A 15880-nucleotide genomic window follows, 5' to 3' on the forward strand; every position below is an offset into this window, starting at 1 on the left:
GAGTCTGAATGTCCCTGTCGTGGCTCAAGGGAATGGTGTCTGTGTCACCAAAGCCATTGTTGGCACCTGGGCCCCATCACAGCTGACAGGGCTGAGTGGAGGTCAGCTGCTGGCTGCTACTCCCAGAGCAGGTCCCTGGGGATCAGCGCAGGCGCGAGCAGGGGAAGCAGCTTACCTCACCTGCTCACCAGGCTGCACCAGAGAGAAATAGAGGGCTTCCATCTCCATTACTGTCAGAGTCTGGCATCTTCGCCAGCTCTGAAATTCACAGCAATGGAGAGATGAGGGAGGAGGGAGAAGAAAGGAGGCACAAGCCAGACAATCAAAACAGCCACAATATTTTAGAAGTGGAAATTTCTAGCTAGAGAATATTTTTAAAAACAGAACAGGAGCACTGGAAGAGGCATCCACTGAGCCAATGCCCTTGTTTTATAGAGGAAACAGCTAAGAGGTAGAAAGACAAAGTGACTTCCCTGGGATCACAAAGCTATTAAGTGGCAGAACTGGGACAAGAATCTGGATCTTTGGGCCTTTTACCACTCAAAAGAAGGCTTGGGAGTCTTTTCTTTAATACCAGACACTGGCAGGAGAGCCTCTTTTGTGGGAGCCTAGTGGAGACAAAGGGTGCTGACCCAGCCAGCACCTGCAGCGAGGAGCAGGTGGTGGTGCCTGTACCTTGCAGGTTGACTCCTCGGGGCACCGGCCCCCCCTGCAGCTCCACAGTGGGGAGGTCATCCTCTGCCGCATTGGATGCGTTGCGGGGCAGGGCTCTCCTGCCTCCAAATGCAGGCCCAGAGGTCTCCGACATTCTCAGCTTCACAAGCTCCTTTATGGGGGCAAAAGGGAGACACAGAAAAGGAATGGGAGGCAAGTTACAGTTGAGACAAGGATTCAAAAATAGAGAAACAGACATATCTGTGTGGGATAGCACTGGAGCAACACATTTTGAGTTTCACATAAATAAAACTTGAGAAGTGGCTGTAAGGATTAGTCTAATGATGGAGTATCCTTCCCCAAGGATCTCAGGGAGACTTCTTATTTGTCAAAACATATGGAAAGCAGAAGAAAAGGGGCTTATGGGAAGAAATGGGAAATGTAAAAGATTTTAGAAAGTAGGGTTGTTGGGTTTTTTATTCCCTCATTAACCCTACAGGCAACATCTTTGTAAGGAAGGTTTATTGTTGTATGCCTGTACCTATGTCCATTTCTTACAGACCTATGAAGCCCTAAGTCACTTTTAAGAATAAAGTCATCCAACCATGTCCAGATAAATAGCATCCTCCAAAGCATTCATGTTTGCAAGTTAATGCAATCAAGATTTAATGAGGGCCTACTATGTGCCAGGCTGCTATCTGGGCATCTGGGTTACATCAGAGACTAAAACAGAGGATTGTTGACCTAGAGAGCTCCCAGCCCAGTGAGGTTTAGGGTGGAGCACACACTTTCCAGAAGTAAACAGAAAAGGGTGTAAGAGGGTGGCCAGTGCTTTGGAGCCAAGACCACACAGAGCAGAAGAAGGCAGATGGAGTCTGGGTGGGTGAAGAGGGTACATTGCAATTTTAAATAAGGCTATAAATAGCCTTTCTTTAAATGTACCTGGTGCTAACTCTGCCTTTGCTCCTAGCCTGCTTCCCCATCCTCTGGAGTTTGTACAGGCAAGGAGCCAGCTCAAACACCACACACCCCACTGTCAGGCCCCAATCAGTACTTGTTGACCAACTGACCAAATAAAGGGAGCCCTTGTTTCTGGCCCAAATGGAGCTTTCATCTTGATCACCTGGATCACCCAGCCATGACTCTTGGTTATTTGGCTCTTTTCAAAAATTGAGCACACCCTCAAAACATGAAGAGCCTTCACTATAGAGGCAACCAGAGTAGGCTGTTCTAGAAACATGTTGAGCAAAGGCAACATAGCTGGAGACAAATGAACCACTTTCTAAGGTATTTGGTCTGGGAAGGAGACAGCGATGTTTGGAAGTATAAAGTCTGAATAGGTTTCCATAAATACCTGCAGGCATATTTACACAAAGTCTCTAGTGAGCTGAGGGCACAGGGAGAAAGGGTTAATGATGGAGGGAGAGCATGAAAAAACAGTCCTCTGGAGGAAAATAACCAGGGTGGGCTTAGAATCACTGAGGGAGGGGCGGGTTTGGGGGAGAACAGAGTGAAGCAGTAGCCTGCTGGGAGAGAGAACCCAGAGAGCAGAGAGTTGGGGAGCCCCAGTGCTTACCAGGTAAGAGGAGCCTATGCAGGCCTGCTGAGTGAGTGCAAGAGGGCAAAAGCACCCCCTTCTCCACAGGTTTTGGGGTGGGGGTGGGGCAAGTGCTCAAGTTCAGCTCTTGCACTGGAAGGACACATAGGGATGGAGAGCCAAGCCAAGCAAGTGTTCTTACCTGGCTCTCTCTCTCTCTCTCTCTCTCTCTAACTTTTTGTCTCAGCCCTCCCCAGTCTGCTCCCCTGGGAAAGCACTCCCAAGTCCCTCATTCCCCTCTTCTGGCCTTCAGGGAAGCTTGGAGGAGTACTTGAGAAGTCCCCTGCTGGGCTGGAGTGGGACTGGGTAGGAACAAAGATGGGGACCAGGAAGGGCAGGGGACAAGTGGGGGTGCCTCTGCGCCCTGCCCCCTAGACCCCCAGCAGCCACCTGAGGGATCTCTGGACAAGGCTGGCACAGGGACACTGGGGCAGAGGGCCCTGGGCTCCTAGCTCCCGGGCAGGTCTGCGGTGAGGCCAGGCTGGAAGCAGGAGGCAGGAGGCAGGAGGGAGGAGGCAGGAGGGGCAGCTACTTACCTGCGCTCCCCGCCAGAGGTGCCCTAGTGCAGGCTGGCTCCGTGTAGCTCAGGGGCACTTCCTCAAAAGGACGCAGGAAAAACAAGAAAGTTGGCTCTTAAATAACTTCCTAACAGCCCCAACCTCCTCCCCCCGGTCCCCACAGGGTTTTCTCCTCCCCCTTCTTGACAGCTGGAGCAAACGGAGCAGCTTCTAGGACTTTCTACATTCTTCTTCCATCCTGCTGTGTTATTCTGGCCTGAGCCCCTCCTCCCACTGCACCCCCCTGACTCCCACCCTGCTTCCCCTCCCCATCCCCACCTCCAGTTCTGGGCTCTCTCCAGTGCCTCCAGACCTGCCCCCTCCCTTCCCTCCGAGGGCTGGAAGGGTCTTCTCCATGCAGCAAGGTCCCTGCTCTGGGGATTCTGAGATAGGCTGCCTGGCTGAAGGATGAGTTTGCCCTCTGGCAGACAGGTCACAGACAGCTGTGACTATACATCAAGCAAGAGCAACGTGTCCTTCTTGTGCAAATAAGGCTGAGAGGCATGGTCTGCCTTCTTGAAACATCCATGGGAGCCTCAGCTACCACCTAAATGCAAGACTTCCCACAGGAGGGGAGGCCCAGCCCTGGGGAAGATGAGTAAATAACTTTGAGTGTCACAAAAATTAGAAAATAACACTTTGTTTTTTTCTGAAAACCATCTTGATTTATCTTTAAATGACTGAAGAAATAGAAAAGAAATATATATTTTCTGAGTCTCTGTATCTCTAAATACTTCTATTTTCAGACATGACTATTTTTAACCTTCTTTACTGTCTTCAAATTTCTGACCTTGCCCCTTGATCTAATTTCATAGAGAGAGAGAGAAAAAAAAAGACGCCATTGGTTAGCAATTCTCCAAAATTTTTTGCTACCAATCTATGAACTTGCCTGCAAACTTACTCATCTTTCCCCTTTTTCTTTCTCTTACCAAAGTGGGAAAGGATTCCAGCCACCCCCTTGTCCTTGGCCAAGAGCACAGGGCTCTGCCTTTTTGCCTGTGATCCATGTAACCTGCTTCTCCAGGGCCTTGCCCTACTGCATATCCATTCTTTTTCCTCTATCTTCAAGCTCCCACACCGGCAGCTGCTTCCTACCATTGTTGACACAACTTCAAGGCAAGTCTCTTCAAGGCTTGTTTAAACCTTCCCTTGGCCCACATGCCCCCAGCTATCCCTTGCCACTCTCCTCTTCATTGCAAGCTTCTGCGATCTGGCATCTGCCCCCATGGTTCTATTAAAACTAGCTCAAGGTCACCAATGGTCTATTCTAAATCCAAAGGACAGGATTTTGTTCTCATTTACTCAATCTTTGGAGACATTGGACTTGCCCACTCAGGTCTTTCCCCCTGGATTCTGGGCATTACACCCTTGAGGGTTTCCTCTAGTGCTGCCCCTTTGGATAAGCTCATCATTCCCATCGTTCTCATTTCCCATCTGTATCCTGACACATCCCAAATCTAGGTCTTTAGCCATGATCTTTTCTAGAACCTCAGATTCCCCAATTTAACTGCCTCCCAACCTTCTTCACTTGGCATGTCCCAGTGATAACTCACACTCATCATGTCTAAAATGAGATGTGTAATTTCCCCTGAGAACCTGGTCCATCTCAGAAGCTCCCTGTCTCAGTGAATGCCACCACCCTGCATTCTGTTGCTAAGCCAGACATGTGGTGTTGTTCTCAACACTTCCTTCTTTCCACCTCCCCCATCCCCAAATCCAATCCCTCAACAAATACTTTCTATTCTTCCTCTTAAAAATCTCTTGAATCTACCCATCCACTCCCACTCCCACTGTGGAGGCTCAGACCACCACATCATCCTCTGTTGTCAAAATCCCCAGAACCACCTACCCCTTCCAATCTTACTCCTCCAATCCATTCTCCATACTGCAGTGAGACAGAGCTTTGAGGGGCTCAAATCTGAAATCAAATTCATTACACAAGCTCTTTTATCACCATTTCCCTTTGCTCTTAAGATAAATCCCAAACCTCAGTTGACTGGGTCTCTGCAATGCCAGTCCTACTTTGCCCTCCAACCCCATTTATTTTGCTCTCTGTGGCGTGCTGGCCAGGACCCCCACTCTACTCACGTCCTGCCCCACCCCTGCACTATGCTCAAGCCCCAGTGATTTCACTGCTTGTACCACTTGTACTGCTGCCAGAAACATATTCCTCTCCTTTCACTCTTCTTACCTTAAGACTATTTCTTCTTGACTCTCCAGATCTCAGCCTAAACTGCACAAATGCCCTGGGGGGAGCTGGCCTTGTCCTGGTGCTCCTCATACAATGCAGCCACTGTTTCCTTGTCTGTGCTCCCACTAGACTGCATGAGGGTAGAGACTCTAACTGGAGTTCTCCTGGGAGAGTCTGCTGACCATTCAATTACTCAAAGTCCATCCTTTTCACATTCTTTGCTGAGTGCCAGAGGGAGATCATTCTACTCTCTTGGTTCTCCTGGCAAAAATCAAACCTGAGTCCTCAGGATTCTTAGAGACTCCCTTGTCCATGTGGGTCTGGGGAAAAGCAGGGCAGCTCTGCACTCTCCAGTTTAGGTGGCACAGCTACCAGGATCCCTAAGATTCCTGGCCATGTTGTGCATTCAGGACAGGCTTGTCATCCTCACACCTACCATCTCAGTGTCACTTTTGGCCTGAGACTCCCTCATCGTTGTGTGGCTATACACATGTATTGTTTAGTTCTCTAACCTCACCAAACCACTGACCCAGAAGCATTACAAACATAATGGCTTTCCTTGTGCCTAACAATTAGTGTCAATAAGAGAATGTTTGAGGGCACCAAGCCCTAGCATGTGGCTGAAGCCCAGCCATGTTACAGAGTCTCTCCTCCTCACTGATGCTTAGAAATCAGAATGAAGTTTTCTGGCCAGATGAGGAAACTTGAGCTATGCCAGAAAAATGTGATTGCTGTAGAAACAGCTGGATGAATAGACTCTGAACTCTGTGGGGTATTTTGTTTCTGAATGTTTCTTGTCTGGCATGGAGGTGACACGGTATAGGTATTTAAGGAATACCTTAATGCTGCATGTGGGGTCCAGCTGAGAAAACAAAAACCACCTCAGGTATTTTTTAAAGGGGGAATTGAACACAGGGGATTGGTTACACAGGTAATAGAAGAGACCAGAAGCCAAAGAGGGGAAAGCAAGTCAACTCAACATTTAGCAACAGCAAGGAGGAGTGGTAGTATCACAAGGGTTGGGATCATGTGGCAGGGACTAGACCTTATTGAGATTTGGTCATCACCAGAAACACTGTTAATCTGAGGTCAGCATGGAGGGAAGAATGACCCTTCATCTCTTCCTCCACTTCCCACTCTCCCTCCATTGTCTCTCATTTGCTCTGTTTAGTGAAAATTAGTTGATAGAGGAGTCAGGGCAACATAGTCCACAAAGCTGGCATCACCACACCTGTGTCGAGAGGGGGTCCCAAGATCATCCCTGGGTTTGATGATTCACCAGGCCATCATCCTCACAGCTGTGATTTATTACAGTGAGGAGATAAAAATAAAAATCCACAAAGGAAAAGGTACAGGGAGTGAAGTCCAAAGAAAGCCAGGAGCGAACTTCCAAGAGTCCCTTCCCAGTGGAGTCAGACACATGCTTACATCCCCAGCTACGAATGTGACAACACATGTGAAATGTTGTCTACCAGAGAAGCTCATTAGAGACCCGGTGCCCAGGGTTGTTATTGGAGGCTGGTTGCACAGGCACTCTGCTGAGCATGTACCAAATTCCAGAATTGAAGAAGCAAAGCAGGTGCTCAGCATAAACCTCATTGTACAAACAGTGCAGGCACAGAAAGTCATGCTTGTTGGTTAGGGAATAGTGGAACTCCTGAAGTCCAAGTTCCCAGATGCCAGCCAAGGTCCATCCATGCAGAGAAGCCTTTCTAAGGAGAGCGGTGTCAGCTCCTGTGGAACTGTGTTGACTCCTTTCTCCATACCTCCCCAGTTTCTCACTCCTCTAGCCCCCACCCACACTCAAAACAGAGTAAAGCAAGGACAAAGTGAGGAGTAGATCTCAGGGCAAAGAGCTCCAGTGAGGCCAGTCCCTCACTTGCCCTTCCAGAGATTGCTGTTGAGGCCATAGCAATGGCCTGGAGCAAGGAGAAACTCCAAGGGGTAGGTCCCCCTGCCCCCACACACACTTTCCCTGACCTCACTGGCTGAGGATGGGATCTCTGAAGAGGCGTGCATTCTATAGGCATGCATAAGCCCTGGCATACTTTCTCACTTTCCTATAACTGAAGGGACCGTGATCCCAATGTCCTGTTGATTGAAACAGAGCTGTAATCAACCTCTCATTGCCTATTCATGGGCCAGGGCAAGAATGTCTACACTCGTCACTTAGGGTTCCTGACTGCCATTAGAAATATGTAGCAAACCTTTAGGAACTATAGATGAACAGAAGGTACATGGGAGGAAGGATTCCAAATTATCTTACTTTGATTGGTTCAGTCTGAGTTTTCATTTCTGGGGTATAGACACTCTTCTCTCTACATAAACTACCATCTCTGTCTTACTTGGTAATACCCAGAAGCAGACTGTATTTGCTCAGGGGATGACTTTTCCAGCAAACTCTATTTGATTTACATGCAAACCATCATGTCTGAAAACAAACAAATAAACAAACAAACAAATACATCTGGACCCTGCTGGGTATTTTTCCAGTAGAAACAGGACCTGGGTTTTGTTGGTTATAGTTGTAGTTGCACAGGGAATGGATATAAATAACAACTGGCCTCCTACAGAGATGTCAAACCCTCCAACATAAAAGATCAAAGTCCATCTCATGGAGAAGCCTTTCTCCTCCAGTGACCTTGAGCCTTAGGAATTGGGGGGGAACTTTCCACTCCAGTAGAGGTGGGGCTGGAGAGGGAGGCTGGGCAGAAAGTTTATAATCATGTTCCAGTCGGGGCAGTGAGCAGTCGGTAAAGGAGAGTGGCCCTCTTCATCCATTCATGTCTTATTGAAGCCTCAGGGGAGTCTTTATGAAGTCTGACAATGACATTTAAAGCCACAAGAAGGAATTTATAAAACACCATCACAGCTGCCTCTGCAACAGGGCTTGGGTTCTGAGAAAGGACTGTTCCTCCAACCGCTCTTTTCCCTCTTCTTTTAGGAGAGATGTAAATCCACACTAGTGACAGTTCCAGATGGCAGATGCTTCTCGTTGCTTTGGTTCCCCTAAGCATGACCCTCCCTTGCCAGCGTTCTGCTATCATCCTTAATCTACCTTCCCAGGAACAGCAGATTGCTGGGTTCCATCTCCTCATGGCAGGATCCTCCAGAAGGACAAATGGAGGAATGCAAAAACTAACTAATGCACTTGTGAGCTTACAGTGAATATCTCTGTCTTTATTTTTATTGTTATTTTTAATTTTGGTAAAATATACATAACATAGAATTTACTATCTTAACCATTCTTAAGTGTGCAGTTCAATAGTGTTCAGTATATTGACAGTGTTGTACAACCAACCTTCAGAATTTCTTCATCTTGCAAAACTGAAACTCTATACCTATTAAATAATTGTGTGTGTGTGTCTGTGTGTGTGTAAGGATATTTGTGAGTGTGTGTCTGTGTGAGTAGGAATGTGTCTGAGTGTGCCTGTATGTGAGTGTATTGACTTTGTGAGTGCATGTGTCTGACTGTATTTGTGAGAGTTTATCCATCTGTGTGTGTGTGTGTGCAAGGACAGGGAGGAACAGCTGAAGGGATGGCTCAGCTATGTGGACTCTTAGAGGTGGGTTTAGTTTCAGGAAGCACTCTCCATTGGCCTCCTAGAGTCTCCTGAGTTCTGGCTAGATTTAAGAAGACTCCAAGACATTTTTACCCTTTAAAAGACTTTATAAAATATGACAAAAGTTACCTAGAACTAAATCTCTTACAGATGAAGGCTTTCAAACTTGAAGGGAGATTTTATAAAATGTTGATTAATTAGAGACATCCAGAGTCAGGGAGAGATGCCCTTACAAAGCTATGACCAGCCTCACCAGCATATAGCATGGACACATGGCAAGACCTGCTTGGTTTTTGGGATTCCTTTCCTTACTCTGGTGGTGCCCAGACTTTACTGACCACAGAAGCAAAGCAAGAGATGGCACATCCACTTATCCTGCTTACCTCGCCTTTTAGGAGGAAAAGCATTGAGTGACAACAAAGTATTATGAAAAAAAATAGCAATTAAAATGGAAATATAACAATGCATATGAACAAAATGACCAGCAGAAGTGAAACCCAATAGTAATTCCACAAATTTGTTGCAAATATATTGATTAAAAGAATAGTGGCAATGGAAAACCACCACCAGCCCAGGGATAATGGGGAGGCACTACAAACAACACTTGCTGCATTAAAATCGCCAGAGCATCAACTAGCTGTGTGTGCACGTGTGCATGCTTGTGTGCTGAAGTTCAGCAGGAATCTCGCAAGTGTCCCCAAGTGTAATATGGCAGCTGGAACTAGAATCAAGGCTTCCTCGCCTGCTATACATATGACCTTGGGCAAATTACTTCCTTAATATATCTGTACCTCAGTTTCCTTACCTGTAGACTGTAATCATAATAGTGTTTGCCTTATGGGTTATGAAGGTCAAAGAGAGGGTACATGTAAAACACTGTGCTGCCCCTGGCATGCAACCAACACATTACCAATGGTGGCAGATATGACCTGAACAAACCCATCCCATCCATGCTATTTTAACTTTTTAAAAAAATATATTTTATTTATTTATTCATGAGAGACATAGAGGAAGAGGCAGAGACATAGGCAGAGAGAAGCAGGGTCCCTGCAGGGAGCCTGATGTGGGACTCTATCCCAGGACCCCAGGATCACTACCTGAGCTGAAGTCAGACGCTCAACCACTGAGCCACCCGAGTGCCCCGAATATTTTAGTTTTTCCTCATAATTGATATCATCTATACTTTCTCATTATCAGGGAAGTGACTACTTAACCAAATTTCAGATATTTGAGAAGAGGCCATAATAAGCATTTATCGAAGCAGTTTTCAGTCCAGATGTTCTTCAGGAGTTTCAGGAGACTGATAATTGGCAAGTTGCCATTGTGCATGCAAGGATACAAGTGAGTCTATTTCTAACTGAAATAAATGAAGAATTTTCCAACACAAGGAAGCTGTCAGGGGAGGGCATGTTTGTTACATAGCAATAGATAACTGAGACATTTTAGTCCCACAAGTATTTATATAATACGTAGTGTTGGTGGACCATGTGATAAATGAGAGAAGGATTTTGGATCGAGCACACCGAGTGAATGGACTAGCTTTGGTGTGGTCCCCAGCTCTCTTTGGAAGCTGGCATCCAAGTTGGTATAGAGACAGATCCACCTGGCCATCTCATCAAACTCTTCTAATAGGGCCTGTGGTTGCCAGCCCACAGGGGCACCCCAGTCAATGGCAGTCACTATGCCCACAGCTCTACTGTTCCCTGTGGTGGTAACACATCTTCTTGCTGATGAGATAAAGCATGAGAACTAAGCAAGCAAGACTCTTCTGAAGGGGAGCAAAAACAGGATAAACACTGAAACTTGGAAATTGGAAGAGGACCTTCAAGTAAAGACAGGCTGCAAGTGGAGAGGACATGATGTTCTGCAGGGTCTTCCCCGCAGCAGAACTTCTGGATAATGATTAATGAATTTCCAAAGCAGGCCAAAGGCTATTGCATAATCATATATGTGGGTGCCAAGAGACAGCCAAAGAAGGGGACAAGTTCTCTTTTCTTTGGTGCTCACTCGGCAACTTCTGCAGGGAGGCTTGCAGCGGGGCGTGGAGTCCTTCCTTCGAATGTGTTTCTTGTTAGTGCATTTCTGCGATCACAGTGGTAAGATAAGTTGTGAAATTAGCATCTGAAATATTAGCTGTTCTGTATGGATGTATATCATGATCCACCAAAAATATTTTCCACAAGTTATTTTTTTTGTTTGTGTCTACAACTTATTTTTAACTTAAATAAAACAGTTTGTATCTATATATCTCTATCTATCATCTATCTACACATTTATGCAGTTCCACTACCATGTGGAGGGATCATTTGGAGAGGCCACATGGAGAGATAGAGGCTCTGAGATGATGTGGATAAGAAAGAAGAACCTAGCTGTCCAGTGTCCTAACAGGTCAGCCTTCACCTGTCCCTGACACTTCACCACCTGCATGAGTGAGCCATCTTGAGAATGCATCCTCTGGACCCAGGCAAGCCATTCTAGTTGATGCCACATGGAACAGAGACAAGCTACTCTGTTGAGCTCTGCCAAAATCATAAAATTCTGAGCAATTAAACAAAGTGGCTGTTATTTCCACTAAGATTTGGGATGGTTGTTCATTACAAAGCAATAGATAACTGCAACACATTAGTCCAACAAGTATTTATCTAACATCTTCTATTAGTGGACTGTGTGATGAATAAGAAATGTCACCTTTAAGGCACACAGTCCAGACAGGGGAAGTGTATTAAAAGCTAGTCTTTTGGAATTTAGTCAACAAGACTGTTTCAATAATTTCATAGACTTCCAAATTTCATAGACTTTCTTTTTCACTCCCATGACAAATGTCTTTCATGTGGACCTAATCTGCATTATACAATATATTCAAAATATGTGTTGATTAATTAATGAATTAACGTTAGTAGACTATCTGATCGATGAAAGCAATATGGGTTGCTGACAAAAAAATGGGAAGTAAGGGCTTTCGGTAAATTATATATGAAGAGCTGGTTTTACTTTGTTTCTTGCCTTGAACAGTCAGCCACTCATTTAAAGTTGAGTTTCCAAATCAGAGGGCCACATAAAAGGAAGCTCCAAATAGCTGCAAGGGTAAATAATGATTTGTGTTTCCTAAATTGCTTCACTCATACATAGTAGTCCTTAGGTAAATAATATGTGCCCAATCCCTTCCCCAAAATGCTAACCAACTGCCCATTTACATTCTAACCCACAGGGTTTCTTCCCATCCCCCCTCTCCCACTTTCTTTGGACCACTTATCCCATGGTTTTTATGTCCATCAGCTCAAACTTGTTTTAATCATGAAGAGAGTACTGAGGGCAGCACAGGGGAGTCCTATACCTCCAAACCTGGGAACCCATTATGCATACCTTGGCAACAACTGCCAGTCCCTAATCTGAGGATATATAAATCTGAGGGCACCATATAGCTTCTGGAGGTCGAGTTTGGAAATACCAGCACAGACGCTTGGTATCCACGAATGGTGATAAATCTACTCAATACCATGACCCACTTTTGCCAACTTCGTCCCTCCTCGCCTGCATTGCTTTCAACCATATAAACTTGGAAACTTCAGGCAACATCCCATTTTGAGAGGGAGATGGTGCTACAGGAAAAGAAAAAGTATGTCATAAATGAACATAATCAAGCTAATTAAATCAACTTGAGACTAACGTGGCATGATTTCTTTCAAGTCTTTTGTCCCGTGAGAGCATTAATTTACATAGTTTTCCATGGTACTAAGATCTCTCTATGTGTGTCTATATATATGCATATATGTAATTTATTATTACTGCACATATTTTAATTTCCATATGGATATAATCTTTTTATTATGTAGGAATTCTATGATATATGTGCATTTATTTGCATACATAAGCATATATGTTTATACATACATAAAGCATGTATTATACATATGTGTATATATATATATTTATGTATGGGGATAATGGTGTCATAGCATTGAACAGCCTAGAGTTAAGATATAGAAATTTGAAATTATTTTGATTTTTAACATTTGCCTGCAAATTTTTTTTTAAGATTTATTTATTTTAGAGAGAGAGGGTGGCAGAGGGGCAGAAAGAGTGGGAGAGAGAATCTCAAGCAGACTCCACACTGAGCTAGGGGCCCAACACGGTGCTCCATCTCACCACCCTGAGATCACGACCTGAGCTGAAACCAAGAGTCAGACAAGACCTGAGCTGAAACCAAGAGTCAGACACAGTCAGACAGACAACTGTACCACCCAGGCATCCTGCCCTCAAAATGTCTTCAACTAAAAAGGCAATTGTATCTTCTGTTACTCTTTAAAATGGGATTGATTATAAAAAACGCAGTTGTGGATTTATTGGGCAATATTAATACCTTCTAGTTGCTAGTAACTTATACCATACAAAGCACTTTCACGACTGCTATTTAAGTCTCAAAACAACCCTCTGCAATACTTCTGAACACAAATAAAGAAACTGAGGCTTGACAAGTTGAAGGGATGTGTTCATAATCACAGAGCTGGTAAGTTATACATCTGGGACTTGAATGAAAGTTTTTGTTTTTATTTTTGTTTTAAGTCAAATTCAATGTCTAAGCTAAAATTTAACACTTTTGTCAAGCCACTCTCTCTCTGTTAGTCAAAATTTCCCTTTAGATCTACATGTTCCAAGGTCCCTGTGGAGTTAGACTCCTGCTTCTCCTGGAAGACAATTGATTGCAGCTATCCAAATCTATCTATCCTCTGAGTGGTGACATAGGCAAGAAGGCACCTTCCAACAGTTTTAAAGTAGAATGAACAGGAGACAATAGAGTGAGGCAGCTAGCCTATACTTGGTGGACACCATCCCTTCTGGTGGGGTGCCTCTGAGACCCAGCAGGGGCTGGCTTGGGTCCCCTCAACCCTGAATGCAAAGCCCAGAGTTCATTGATAACTGAAACTCTGTGCCTCTTGAGGAACTCTTCCTGCAAGAATGCAGAAGTGGGATGCTTACCTGAAGGAAGTGCTCCACTAGGAAGACTGGCAAAAATGAAACCAAACCAGGTCTGCACCGAGGTGGACCCCAGTACTGACCTTTCACCAACTTTCTCTCTCGTTATGCTCACAACCATGCCCAGAGGTGGAGATTTAACACAGTAATAACGAGCCATGTGACGCAAAGAAACATGACTTTTAGGTGCACAGGTACCAAGAAATCTCTACCTCTACATGCTTAAACATCACTTCTTTTCCACTTGAGTCCCTTTAAAAACTTTCCCAACCTTTGTTCTGGGAGCCAGCCAGAAGGACCATTGCTCAGTGAGGTCTCCCTTGTGCTTGAGCATAAGCCCCAATAGAGCCTCACCGGAACTCCCATTTGGTCTCTAGTCAATTTCTACCAGGTAGAATGCTCAGGAACCTGAGCTGGTCACACCTTTACCCACGCTTGTCAGTCAACAGACTACAATAAACTATAGGTTTTTTGGACACCTCTCTGGGCCAGGGATATTGCCAGTTACTGTAGGGGATTCAGCATCGAGCAAGAGAGATGAGCTGTTTCCTCAAGGGCCTGTGGTCAGCTCCTATACGCAACGATGAAGGAAAAGAGCAACATGTATCATCCATCCTGGACACTTCAAGCCTGATATTCCATCCCCGAGAGCTCTTTCCCGTTGCTCAGCCTTATGGAATTGTGTTCATTGTATTCTGGACCACCTTGGTTCCTCAGAACAGGTTAGAACCACTGAGTACAGCAACCGTTATGATCCTCACTCCGACCCCCTCTGCTTCTTCTCTAAGCTAATGATGCCTTCTAGCACAGGCAGGAAAATGACAGATCTTTCCAGTCTAACAAATGATAGTGGAAAATGCTTCTGTGGCTGAGACTTGGCGATCAAAGTGTATTGCACGTGTTCATCAGCTGTAGTTCAGATGGTTTCTATTTTACTCTGCATTAATTTTTTATGAAATCTCTCTTGGACCCAGGGGACCCCTAATTGGCTTTTAGTTCTTTATTCTGCGCATCGTGTCTAATTGCCGAGATGGTTTCATGATAAGACTCACATTTTAAGGTGGCTTTATGTATTTACCAGCCTTTCCATCTGCAGGCAAGTTCACATCACTGTGTAGAATGTTAATCACGTTTTTCTTTTGGCGGCAGGAATTTGGAGGAATTATTGGGCTATTTATGTATTTCCCTTTTATTATCATTTTTTTCCCACCAGTGCCATTATGTACAGAGCATTGCCAACAGCGAACCTCAGATTCTATCTTCTAATTTCAGTTTGATTTTTTTAAAGATGTTATTTATTTCTTTGAGAGAGAGAGAGAGAGAGAGAGCATGAGTTGGGGGAGGGGCAGAGGAAGAGGGAGAAGCAGGCTCCCCACTGCACAGAAAGCCTAAAGCAGGGCTCCATCTGAGGAGCCCGGGATCCTGACCTAAGCCAAAAGCAGATGCTTAACTGACTGAGCCACCCAGGTGCCCCTTTAGTTTAATTTTTAAGAAGAATATGAAATCTGTGCAGTAGAAGCAAGGACTGTTTCAAAGGAAGCTTGCTCTTCATAGGAAACATACTCATGTGGTTAGGAGTGTATGATATGAGGCCGGTGGGACCTGAAGGGTGTCTTCACTCCCCTTCAGAGCAGCAGTTCTGATTTTGTATTAGATTGTCTCTGGATCCTTTAGTGCAGCCAGCTAATAGCTCTCACAGGCCATTCCTTGGCCCTCTTGGACCTCCATTGTGAAAGGACCTCACGGATTATTTAGAAAACACTGTCCTATAAAAGTGAGAAGAGAGTCCTGGAGAGTTGGTGGTTGTCAAATCTCCATGCAAGGCCAAGACTACGATCTCTTTCTCTAATTTCAAATGTTCTTTTTCTTACCAACTTCATGTGTTTTTTGAAAAATAATGAGGAAAAAAAAAGCAGTCATCTAGACTTACTTCCATATAAGGAAGCTAATAGAGGTACACAGGATCTGCCTCCTGCAGCCAATTTTCTTCCAATAGTGATTGTAGCTACACACCCTGGCCAACTGCATGCGAGATTCTCCTGAAATGTAATTTCACATCCTCAACTTTTCCAACTGGTTTCAACTTTTTACGAAGTTTAGATTTTGCATTAGGAGTTATGTTTGGGGAGAAAGAAAAAGATTTTGGTTTTGGCAGTTTTGCCCTGATGGCACTATTTCCAATTTTCTGACTGCTTCACGTGGAGAGGGTACCTTGGATTTGTGCGGGAGAGATCTCCTGTCTTGTGTGCAGCAGCTCGAAGCTCCTGAGACTTCATTCACTGAGTGTCTGGCTTTTGATCTGGCCCCTGGTTTGAAACTGCACTCTCCATGGTCATTAGCCTTC

General features: G+C 45.0%; 1 protein-coding gene across 2 annotated transcripts in view; it reads right to left on the reverse strand.

Moving 5' to 3' along the window:
- F13A1 (coagulation factor XIII A chain) overlaps positions 1 to 5113 on the reverse strand; it is a 162479-nt gene extending 157366 nt beyond the window's left edge. The window contains exons 1-3 of one of the 2 annotated variants that reach the window (XM_038584097.1): positions 5000 to 5113; positions 2788 to 2848; positions 676 to 826 (exon numbers count right to left, since the gene is read on the reverse strand). In XM_038584097.1, coding sequence (XP_038440025.1) covers positions 676 to 808 — 133 coding nt within the window. In that variant the 5' untranslated portion in view covers positions 809 to 826; positions 2788 to 2848; positions 5000 to 5113. Of the gene's footprint in view, positions 1 to 675; positions 827 to 2787; positions 2849 to 3087; positions 3162 to 4999 lie in introns of those variants that run through there. The other variant, XM_038584098.1, reaches the window with a different exon arrangement.
- Between the last annotated feature and the right edge of the window lie 10767 nt (positions 5114 to 15880).

The sequence above is a fragment of the Canis lupus genome, chromosome 35 (assembly GCF_011100685.1).
Source record: "Canis lupus familiaris isolate Mischka breed German Shepherd chromosome 35, alternate assembly UU_Cfam_GSD_1.0, whole genome shotgun sequence".
Taxonomy (NCBI): domain Eukaryota; kingdom Metazoa; phylum Chordata; class Mammalia; order Carnivora; family Canidae; genus Canis; species Canis lupus.